Source organism: Melanotaenia boesemani, chromosome 12, assembly GCF_017639745.1.
Source record: "Melanotaenia boesemani isolate fMelBoe1 chromosome 12, fMelBoe1.pri, whole genome shotgun sequence".
NCBI classification, from domain to species: Eukaryota; Metazoa; Chordata; class Actinopteri; order Atheriniformes; family Melanotaeniidae; genus Melanotaenia; species Melanotaenia boesemani.
In genome coordinates this window covers 2149683-2162079 of record NC_055693.1, presented here as the reverse complement: position 1 = coordinate 2162079, position 12397 = coordinate 2149683, and the positions used below count along the sequence as shown (strand labels likewise).

At 39.0% G+C, this 12397-nt stretch overlaps 1 protein-coding gene across 2 annotated transcripts in view; it reads right to left on the bottom strand.

Moving 5' to 3' along the window:
- Positions 1 to 12397, bottom strand: part of ahr1b (aryl hydrocarbon receptor 1b) — an 84196-nt gene that overhangs the window by 33909 nt on the left and 37890 nt on the right. For both annotated transcript variants that reach the window (XM_042001568.1, XM_042001569.1), the window contains exon 3: positions 7483 to 7589. In XM_042001568.1, the coding sequence (XP_041857502.1) occupies positions 7483 to 7589 (107 nt within the window). The remainder of the gene's footprint in view (positions 1 to 7482; positions 7590 to 12397) is intronic.

The following is a 12397-nucleotide window of genomic DNA, read 5'->3' as shown; positions in this document are numbered from 1 at the left end:
AACATTGCTTTCTAAAACCATGAGCACTAATGTTTGGCTGTAACAGCCGGTCTTCCAAAAGACTTATCTGCAGGGATTTTCTCTCACTCAGCCAAAAGAGCATTAGTGAAGCCCAGTCTGATGTGGACGATAAGGCCTGACCTGCATCCCAGGGTTGGTTCATGTCAAAGGTCTGAGGCGAGTCAACGTTCTGCCACGGTACCAAAAATAGGGGAGGATCCAACATGCTAGCAGCAACGTGACAGGTTAGAATGGTGAGCATTTAGGCAAAAGTAATAATACTGCACATGCTCAGACTACAAAATAGAAATAATACAACACAGAAACTGTATCATCTGCTGTGGTTTTTCTGTTTTCTGACCAAACATGTCCACTTTGGTCTGGTCTGTCCAAAGAACATTACTGTCCCCTCACTGCTTCCGTAGAGCAGCTAGCCAGATAGGTAACGCTATCAGAGACAAGGATGAAGATAATACCTTTTCATGAACTTCATTATCACGTCGTTTGAAATAGTAAAACTGAAATTAATTAATTTCCTTCAGAAATCAGTCACAACAACAAACAGAGCTAACTACTTTCAACAGAGCTAACTAGCTAACATGCTAATACATGTATGCTAATGGATGAGCATGCTAATGCTAACGCTTTATACTAACATCAAAAACAGCAAGAATTTAGAACAACTGACATCATAAAAACACAGATTTGGACATTGCAGGTCAAAGTTCATCATGGAAATAAAGAACTGAACTCAATTTTATTTATAAAGCACTTTAACACAACATCAGTTCTACAAAGTGCTGAACACAGCATAGAAGCAATCAATTTAAAAGTAAAACCAGAAACAATAGCAGTAAAACAATAAATCAATAAAACAATAAAAACAATAAAAACAAGGAAGTAAGAGTCTCATGCTAGATCGAAGGCCAGATCATAAAAATGGGTAGGTTTTAAAAATGGACCGTGGTGGGCGTCTTTAACCGATAGTAGCAAAGAGTTCCACAGTCTAGCACGAGCACGAGCACGAGCAGTTTTAGGAGACATGAGAGAGATGACGGGCTGATCCAAGATAAAGTGTGTTACAGTAATCCAGCCGGGAAGTGATGAAGGCAGGAATTACTGTCTCAAAGTGCGGAGCAGTTAAAATGATTTTCCCTCAGCGAGTTGACGAAGGTTAAAAAAGCTGGACTTCACCACAGATTTAATCTGGAGATCTAGTTTAAAATCACTGTCCAATTTAAAACCCAGACTAGTGACAGTTGGTTTTAAAAAGCTCCCCAAGGGGCCCAGATCAGCTGAGGAGGGGCCACTGGAGCCATTAGGCCCTAACACTGTAACCTCCATTTTTCTCTCATTCAAATTCAGGAAACTCAGGCCCACCCACTCCTTGATGTCATGGAGGCATGACACATGAGGCGTAAGAGAAAAGGCATCTTTCTTCTTTAGGGGCAGATGTATCTGGCTATCGACAGCATACAAATGGCTTTCCCAGGATGGACCCTAAAGGAAGCAGATATAGCAAAAACAGGAGGGGCCCCAGAACTGAGCCCTGTGGAACCCCATAGGACACCGGCGCCATAACAGACTCAAAGCTAGCTATACTGACACACATGGTTCTACCTACCAAATAAGACCTGAGTCAGACTAGTGCAGATCCCTACCAAGTTCTGGACCCATGACAACAGTGGTCCACTGTGTCAAATGCAGCTGTTAAGTCGAGCAGGACCAGGACCAGGACCAGGACCACATCATTTCCAGCATCAGTAGCCGGGAGAATGTCATTAACAGCCCTCAGTAAAGCTGATGCTGTGCTATGTAGGGATCTGAAGCCAGACTGGAAGCTCTTAACAATGTTTTGGTTGTCCAAGAATGACCTTAACTGTAAGTAAATCACTTTCTCCAAGATTTTTGTTATGACAGGCATCTTGGAGACGGGCCTGAAGTTAGCCAGTATGGTGCAGTTGAGGCCAGGGTTGTTGAGCAGGGTTGTAACTGCATGTTTAAAAGAAGAGGCGACAGCACCCGTCACCAGACCGCTGTTAATAAAGGCAAGGACCACCTGAGCTACAGAGGGAAAGATCTACTTAAAAAGATGAGGAGGAATGGCATCAAGAGGAGAGCCAGATGATTTAATCTGCTGGACGACCTCATCTAAGCAGTTTAAACAAAACTCGGATTATGTTGATTAGAAACAATCATTTTTGGCAGATGTTCTCTTCTCGCCTCTTTAACTGTGGCCATATCAGTGGTGTAGTCCAGGGTATACGGCGGTATACGGCGGTATACGGCGGTATACGGCGGTATACGGCGTATACCCACTTATTTTTCGGTCAGCATTGCGTATACCCACCTCTAAATCCCCCTGATGCGCACCATTCAGTAATATCTGTGAGCCAGGTAGCCCATTTTTTCCTTAAGGATCATGAAGCCACGACCCACCCTCTTCTGTCTCTAATTGGCTGGTACTCGCAGCCTTCACTGATTAGATTGGTTAACTTTAGACATGAGTACAGATGAGCCAATCAGAGGCAGAGGAGGGCGGGTCATGCCGAGAAAAATATTGCTAACACCTCAGGTGCCAGTGGAAAAAAAAAACTCGCTAACGGCAGACAGCAGGCGGCGGTATGCCAACCCAGTTGATGAAGGACATCATCCTGCAGGTGAGTTTTAAGGTGGTTTCCAAATAAGTCATTGTTTTAACCTACTGGCAATATGACTAGACATTTAGAAGAGACGAGATTTTGTCACCAGTAGTTAAACTGTGTGAGTTGCTAACGTTATGAAAGGCTAATGTTACCCTAATGTTAGGTTGCTGAAGCTAGCTAGATTGGAATAATGAGGGGAAACCGCGCCATTGTTGGTTTTCAGTAAGTGTTAATTAGAATTTCATACCAGACTAATGTTAGATGAAACTGATTATCTCAGTTTCTATGAAGCTTGTTTGTTACTGTGAAGGTCTAAATTATAACGTTTAATTTAAAGGTAATTTTAATTTTAAAGTAGCTAGGCTGGTAGTTGATTTTTCAGTACAGTAAGTTAAAAACACAAGAATTGGGACAAATAGTTTAAGATTCGGCCTAAAACAATATTGAGGTCTAATCAGAATGTCTTACTTTGTTTAGGGACAGACAAAAATGAAAAGAAAGGGAGATATTGCAGATTTTTTTATAAAGAGGCACAAATCAGGCCCAGACCAGCCCCAGGCAGACCCCAGCCCTGAAACCAGCAAACCTGGCAGCTCCCACCTGGGCGCTAGCCAGGCAAGTCAACCCAGTCTACCACCACCAGGTCAGAACATACAGAGGAAGTAAATTCTCCAGCTTATTGAAACGTGAAGCCTCAACAAATGGTGATTTTGACAGATAACACCTCATTTTGAATGTTGGTTGTTTATGAAAATCGGGGGATCCATGATCCATGTCTTGCTGATGACTATTGTGAGTGTATGTGAGAGAGAGAGACATGGAGATGCAAAATATTTTTTTTTATTTTTTTTTATTTAGACATAAATAATGACTGGCCAGACCTGTGGAGTGCTAAACAAACAGAAGACTTCAAATCCAAGAATCCCTGGTTGGGATCCAAAAACAACATTGTCAACCTCAGATTTGAAGTATTTTCTTTAAATAAATGTTAAAAAAAAATAATTAAACACCATGTGTGCCTCATTGTAAATACATTTTACATTCATCCATGCTGCTTGTGTGACCAGTAGTAGTAACTAAAAACTGCTCCTAATCAAGTCATAAATCATTTTATAACAGTGAGCAAGTAGAAACGATGGATTTTTGGGTAAACAACTATAGTAGTCTAAACATGCCACTGTTTCTAAAACAGCTTTTTTTGGACTACTTGGAAAAAAGGAAAAAAACGTGGTGAAAATTGAGTATACCCACTTCTCCATGGACCACTACACCACTGGGCCATATAAAGCTGTCAACAGTTTCTTAAGATATGAAATGAGACCTGCAGTTTGTCCTTCCTCCACTGACTTTGGCTCCTCTCACATTTGGCTCTAGTCTTCAGAGTCCTTAACAGAGCCCCGCTTGCCGCATTTGCGACAGTTTCTGCTGTGGACGGAGGGCCGACATCCTAAACAGGTGAGCAGGAATGCCCGATGGGGCATCCATACACCAGCAGGGACTCCGATTGCAGAGTGCCGAAGCACGAAAACAAAAACAGCAAATACATAGGTCACAGGTAGACAGGCAGACACTGGCAACATTTACACGAGTTTTAATTCCCCTTTAATTGAGAATAAAAATCCTCTTTAAAAAGCTGCTGTAAACACCTGATTCTGAATGAAGATGGCCATTCTGAATTAAACTTAAAATCAAGTAAGTGGCTGGTTTATTCTGCTTTAAAATCAGAATTGAACAGTTCCTCCATCATGTAAACGTTCATTCCACTTTAAATGAATTCCAGTCGTTCTGAGCATGCTCGTTGCCCTGTCCTGTTGCCATGACGATACGCTACTCTGCCTCCCTTATCCTCCTCAGCTGACCAGTGCTGGCGTCGAGCTGCTGCTTTAAAGCCATGATCAAATCAAAGCAAAAATGGTTCCTATTATCTTAGGTTCTTATAGTTTGTTTACTTCCAATGGATGTAAATACATCACGTCCGCCCCCTGTCCAATCAGAACCCTTCACCACCCCCAGACCTTAGCAGAATTAAATAAAGGCCATTAAACATATTTTCCATGTAAACCTCAAATCAGAATTACTATTTCAATGTAAACACGAAGGAGAACATTTTAATTCCAAATAATTTCATTCTGAATAATTAATTTCAAATTAAAAGTCATCATGTAACCGTGGACCTTGTTCCAGACGTCTGCTGGTTTGTTCAGATGCAGCTTTGCCAGCTTAAGGGTGGATTTATGGTTGTGCGACGTCTGCGTCACCGCCATAGGCTCGGCGTAGCTCCGCAGAGGCTAAACTGACACCTCTTCCGACTCTGACTTGCACCCCCGCTACGCCGACGGTTAAGCGGAGGTACTCCCTTGTGATTGGTCAGTTTGGGATCACATGTTGCCAGATATCTGGATCTTCTTGCTGAATTTGTGTGGTAACCACCATTTTTAAAAACAATAACCACTGGATCAAGTTGATGAGAGGCTGATTGAATTATTTCTTTGTTTTCTTCCACAATCTAATAAAGACACTGAACCATACTGGACACCATTGTTGTTTTAAAACAGAAAATACCACCAAACTGAACCATCAAAAGAACTCCAACCTGGTGAGTTTACCGGCCGATACCGCCCCTGCTGCCACCTTCAGCTTAGGAGGAGAAACTGCAAGATGACACAAGAACGATGTGTACTCCTACACTCGAGTGCGAGAGCAAACTTACCAGCGTCAGCTACGCCGTAAACGACCGCACTCAGACGCCGCGCGAGCATTAATCCGCCTTCAGCCGTGCTGCCATGTTCTTTCTTTTTCCTGCAACCTTCCTAACAAGCCATACTGGTTGAGTCTTTTTCTAACTGGACTGTCATGAACTTTAACATTTAACCTGCTAACTGAGGCCTGTAGAGCCTGACATGGAGATCTGGGGTTTTGTAGTTTCAGGGTCTAAATCTGAACTGAACTTGCAGGGATGTCCACTCCTGGGAGATCTGCAGCTGTTTTAAATGTTTTCCACTTGTGAAGGATCTTCCTCTCTGTAACACACCTGAATACTTAGAGAAGCTCACACTGTTGTTGATCAGTCAATCAGTGCATTTATTCTGAATTTAAGTTCTTAATCAATATATAGCAAAACCATCTAAATAATCTTTAAATGGATTTGGTTAATATAAATTAAATCTTCCTGCCTAGTTCAGCAGGTGAAACAAATCATATCAGTTATTTATCCTTCAGTACTTTCACTTCATTCCATGATGTATCATCCATCCATCGTTTACCAGCTACCTGAACAATGTGCAGCTGAATGAGGAGCCAAATTTAAACGAAGTAATGTGCAGAAAGTCACGCATTCTCGAGTTCCTGCACAACCAAACACCAGATTAGCCAGAGTGGTGAGACTTATTTAGATTTAGGCGTTTTGTTTTCTTTTTTTTTTTATTTTTCTTTTCTTAAATATGTTTAAGAGTTTCCGGACATGACAGATGTTTTCTACATCTAAACTAGTTTTCTTATTGTGTTTCTAAGTGTTGGATGTTATGTTTCTAGATGGTGCTTTAGGCTATGTCCACATGGCACCGAAGCCGGTTCAGGTTTGAAAACGATGTGGAAAAACTAGTAGAAAGGCTTCAACATCCCCACGACACCGCTGTAGTACATACTACAGGCTGTGGGGGGCGATAAAGAGTAACACTCCAAAGCTAGAGCTGAACAACGCATGGGCAGATAAAGGCTCACTGCGCGTTGCAGGAAGTTCACATCAGAAACAGAGAAGAGAAGATGGTCGAGGATTCACTGCGAAGCAAAAGAGAAACATTTCTTTGGACTAATAAAGAAGTTGAGCTTCTTCAAAAAATGCTTGACTACAAAGCATAAAAAACTTGAGGAAGGGTGGATGGGGAATCGGCGTGTTCATCACATTTACGTCATATCCTCGAGTTGGGCGGCTTCGCTGTCCGCACAGTACCGCAGACGGTAGAGGACTCAAACCGATCCACTTTGGTACCTGGCTTCAGACATGGTCGGTTTCATGGAGGCTAATCCCTGGCTTCGTGGGGATGAAAGGGTGGTTTGCTAAAATACTTTTGCGTTTTTGCTGCAATCCGGCATCGTGGGGACGGCCCCTTAGTGTTGTGTGGCTTCAGAAGTTGGATGATGGATGGCGTTAGCTAACGTTAGCTAACATTCATACAGCCCTCTCGGCCTTGTTTCCTCTGTTTACTAAACCATACTTTGCCTTTTAGGGGTTTTGGGACCATTTTTGTCTTTACTTTTTCATTTTAAATACTTTATTGTTATATTTGCTAAAGGCTAATGACTAGCTAAGTGTCTTCTTCTGTTTATTGGAATTGACACATTATCGCCACCAAATGGTGGGAAGCTGCATTGCAACTTCTCATGGACAACAGTAATATCTCTTGTGTCTTGACCTGATAAGGTATGTGGTCCTGAAGCCCTCACAAGCAACATGTGCAAAACTGCTAGTTTTTTGTGACCCTCTAGGTGGCGCTCGAGGCCCAAGCATGGGCCATGGCCACATGGTTAGGAATCACTGGTCTAGGGGGGCCCCCACTTCAAATTATGCTAAAGGGTTAATCCGGCTCTTGGCAAAGTATAACATTATTAGCTTTATTACATTTAAAAGGGTCAAAATGATTACATTACTGCTTGCAGTTTTCAAATAAAACGCTCTGTCAGTTTTAATTAAATGTTCATCAGATTACAAGAAAGCCATTAACGGTCTCTGTCCTAGAGGAGCAATAAATCCATGAATAAGTAATAAAGATGGAATATGTAGTATGCATTAATAACTTCACCCTCCAGTGAACAGGTTTTTGGTGTCTGATGGACTGACCTGCAGCAGGAGTTCTCCCTCGGGGATCCTGCTTTCGGCCGGTCCCACTTTGTCGTCGTCATCTTTGGCACCGGCTGCACTCGCTCCGTTGCGGCTGTTCAGGGCCACTGCAGACAAACAGACACGTTTCAGTCCTGCTGCAGACGTTTGCAAAATCTGCAGCGACTGTCGGAGCCGTTTATGTTCAGCCTGCGGCTCATGAAGCTTTAAACAATCTGAAAGTCTAATTTATAAAACGCACAAGTTTTACCATTTCAAACATAATTATGTTATTATTGTTATTTATCAGTCATAAAATATAATATAAACACATTTCTTCTTCCCAGTATTTCAGTCTCCAGAGTAAATTATCATTTTTAAATAATGATGAATGTTCCCTTAAAGCCGCTTTAGACCTTAGTTTAAAAACATGTCTTCTACTAGCAAACTGAATAAAACAAGAGAGAGCTGTGCAGTTCTTCATGGTCCATATCTGAAGCTTCTCATGTCAATGATTTGTAATTCTCATCAACATCTTTTATCCCCAGTAGAAGATAAAAACATGTCAGAGGATGAAACGGAGACGTTTCACCATGAGATGAAAATATGAGCTGATAGTGAATCTGATGGAAAAAGCTGGAACAGGAGCAACAAAAGGCTGGAAAAGTACCTGGTACAAACCAGAAACACCTGGAGGAGCATTGGACAAATAACCAGGTTACCTGGCAACAGGTCAGTAACATGACTGGTATAAAAGGAGCATTTCAGAGAGGCAGAGTCTCTCAGAGGGAAAGATGGACAGAGCTTCACCAATCTGAGACAAACTGGCTCTACATGTTAAATTAAATGCTGGTTGATTTAACATTAAGATTAAAAATAATTTCACATTATATTTAAAATTAAGCATTTTAGATTTGAATTTAAAATTTTGATTTAACATTAATATTTAGATTGAACAGAAATTAGATTTCCCACTTAAATTTAGGATCTAAAATTTATATTTAACAGATTTAAAATAAAACATTTATTTTTAGATATAACATTTAAATGTAAGATTTGACATTAAGATTTAAAATAAAATTAGATTTCACATTTAAATGTAAGATTAAGCAAATTAATTCAAATTTTTTTTATCCAAATCTAATTATAAAATTTAGAATAAAATAAATAAATAAATAAAAAATGCATTTAACATTCAAATTCAGGCATTCAGATACATGTCTAAAATTTAGATTTAGCAAAAAAATATTTATATTTTGATTTGACATTTAAATTTGATATTTAGCATTTAAACTTGGATCTAAAATTTAGATTCAAAATTAAGATTTAAAGTAAAAAATTTAATTTCACATTGAAATGTCAGATTAAGCATTTTAGAAGTACAATCTTAGATTTTATTAGATTTAAAGTTATATTTGACCTGTGGGGTTAACAGCTTCAATAACTTTGTTTTTAGGATCATTTCCATCTTAAATGAAGGAAAATGTGCTAAAAATGAGGAAAGTTGGATAAATAATGAAAATTTGTCAGGTATAACTTCTAAAGGAAATATTCACACCTTTCACCCCACATAGATTCTGGAAGTCCGTGCACCAGTTTCCACATCAAGCATGCTGAATATCATCAGCTGGCTGTAAACTAGTTGCGACGTCCCAAATCCTGCTGCTGCATTCCTGAGCAGCCTGGAGGGTTGGAGAAAGCCTGCAGCTTCACATCATGACAGCAGCCTCAGAAGGATTTAAAGAGGTGGCGTTTTCTCCGTCTTCCATCTCACTGCAATGGTCAGAGGAGATAGAGACGGAGATCTCTCTTAAAAAGATGGCATCTAAAACCGAACATTTCAGCCAGGATGGAGCCGGCAGGCCAAGGTCCTGAGTCTCTGCTTCTAGGAGGAGTTTAAATAAAAGATATCTCTTTCTTGTGTAGGATGAAGCTCTCCGTTACCAGCTGAACCATGTTCCAACTCATGACCAAAAGACTGAGTCTGAGCAGCTGAATCTGAAGGCGTCTGGCAGGCCGAGGAATTAGATCCTTAGGAGAAGCTCCGAGGAAAGTCGCTGCTGCTCTGCACTGACAGGATCCAGCTGGGCTGGTCCAGGCATCTGGTCAGGATCTCCTCCAGACGCTTACCAAAGGAGGCGTTTCTGAGATATCTGGCCTGGAGGAGGCAGAACCAGGACTTACTGGAGGCACTGAGACGCTTTCAGACACCTCAGACACCAAGTAACTACAGGGAAGTAACTGTAATTAAAAGTAACTAAAATTTCAGTAAAAGTAACTATCATAAAATAAAAGTAACAATGATATTATTAATAAAATGAACAGTAACTTATAACATACGTAACTAACTGTAACGTCTCCGGTTTGATGTTTTCTGTGTAAATATATAACGTTTCCAGGCCAGGAGCAGGACTTGTTCCATGTTTCCATCTTTCTGATTCATAGACGTGACTTCAGTTTGTTTGATGAGGTGAGTCGGTTCAGGTGGTCAGGATTACTACACACGTGTGGAAATGGACATGTATGTGCATTTAAAATCACTTCTACATCTGGAAAAGTTACTCTGGTCATCATGTGAAATGCTGGATTTTTCAAAGACCTGTGACTAAGATTTTATACAACCATTTTCATCTCGAAGTTGTAATGCAAATTACATATATATACATACATATATATATGTATGTATATATATATATATATATTTACTAATACATACATATATGTATATATATATATATATACATACATATATATATATATATACATACATTTATATATGTATGTATATATATATATATATATTTACTAATACATACATATATATATGTATGTATTAGTAAATATATATATATATATATATATATGTATGTATTAGTAAATATATATATATATATATATATATATATATATATATATATATATATATATATATATATATATTCTTAATGTCAAGTTAGTTAATAATTTCTAAATAGAAAATAGACATTTTAGAAATACAAAGAATTTTATTAGCACAATTTTATAAATAAAAATTAAAATATTTTAACACATCTAAAAACTTCTTTAATTAATCAAATAAAATTATATACATCATGTTTCTATTGATTTATGTATTATATATTAAAAAATCTTATAAATATGTAACATCTGTATTAATAAAATATAAAATGTAGATTTGGACAAATATATATAAAACACATATTTTATGTACATTTTAGTTTACTTTGTTTATTTTCTAACAATATAAAAATAAAAGCTTTAAAAAACAGGAAATTCTGTAAATGAAACGGACGTTTATCCTCAGTAATTGTAGAAAAAACAAACAATATCCATAAAAAAGGAGTCGGCAGAACTTTTCAAGGCTGGTTTTCTTTTACTATGTTTGTTTGTATGTTAGAAGAGTGTTATTATAAATTAATATTTAATGTATTGCAGGAAAATCTGTCAATATAAAAGCAAAATTTTATAAGTTTGAATATTTCAATTTCATTTGTCATTCGAAATAAATTCATTCATTTATTCATTCATTGTTAAAAATGAACGTTTTATATATATGTCTAATACACATATTAAATTAAATTAAATTAAATTAAATTAAATTAAATTAAATTTAATTTAATTTAATAATAAATAAAACATGTAAATGTCTAAATAATTTAGACGAAACTTATTTTACTCCAGAAATTTCCGGTTGTTCATAATACTTTCTAAGAGGCTGGTTTATTAAAGTTAAACATCTTGATAAAGTTCTTGTACTTCGTTGTACTAAAATAAAGGAAAAATATGGTTTTTATTTCATAGATTATTATGCTGTTATTTTACTGATCCGACCCACTGGAGACCAGGTGGCTCGGATAGTGAACCCTGAACTAAAATTCGTTTGACCTCTCTGGTTTACAGTGTCCTCCATGTTCAACTTAGCTCCTCCCACTGAGCCCCCACCCCCACCTAATGTCAGCCTCCTGGCCTCTGATTGGCTGCTGGTCCCAGCTGTTCTGCTGATTATGGGATTCTCCTCTTTCCCAGCATGACATCCCAACGTTTTATTTCTCCTGATGCTGGAGGCGTGTGAGGTGGTGAGAAGGCTGGTGGTTAAAATCATCCTGCTGATGTCATGCTTCAGCAGATACACTGCCCATCCAAAAAAAAAAAAAAAAACCAACACGTTACCAAGTTACTTCCTGTTGGGTGATTCCTGCAGGGTGATCATATTTCATCTGCAGCAAGTTATTTATCCCCAACTGACGCACTGAGCAGCTTCTCATTAAACAACCGTGTGGAAAGACACATCCGTGGTCATGGAGACGACGTTATTCTGTCTCAGAAGGGTCAGATTGTCGGCATCAAGCAGAGAAAACATCTCAGGAGAAGCAGAAACTACCAGAGCTGGGTTCAGAACTGTCCAACCATCATTAAAACTGGAAGGATGGTGGGAACCATCATCTTCCAGGAAGAAATGTGATCAGAAAAACATCCTAAATCATGGTGATCGGTGATTTAACATAAGAAAAACAGCAGTAGAGCTCAGGACCATGTTTAATAGTGAAAGTTAGAACATTTCCACATGAACAATGTGAAGGAACCCAAGGAACTGAACGGCTGTGGAGCCAGAAGAAAACCACTAACCAGTGAGGCTAACTGGAGAAAAAGGCTTCAGGTTGCTAGGGAGCATAAAGACTGGACTCTGGAGCCATGGAAGAAGGTCATGTGGTCTGATGAGTCCAGATCTACCCTGGTCCAGAGTGATGGAGGATCAGGGTAAGAAGAGAGGAAGATGAAGCGATGCAGCCATCATGCCTAGTGCTGCTGTACAAGCCTGTGGGGGCAGTCTATGATCTGGAGTTGCTGCAGTTGGTCAGGTCTAGGTTCAGGTCTAGGTTCAGGTCTACAGTCAAGTCTAGAGTCAGGTCAAGGTTCAGGTCTAGAGTCAAGTCTA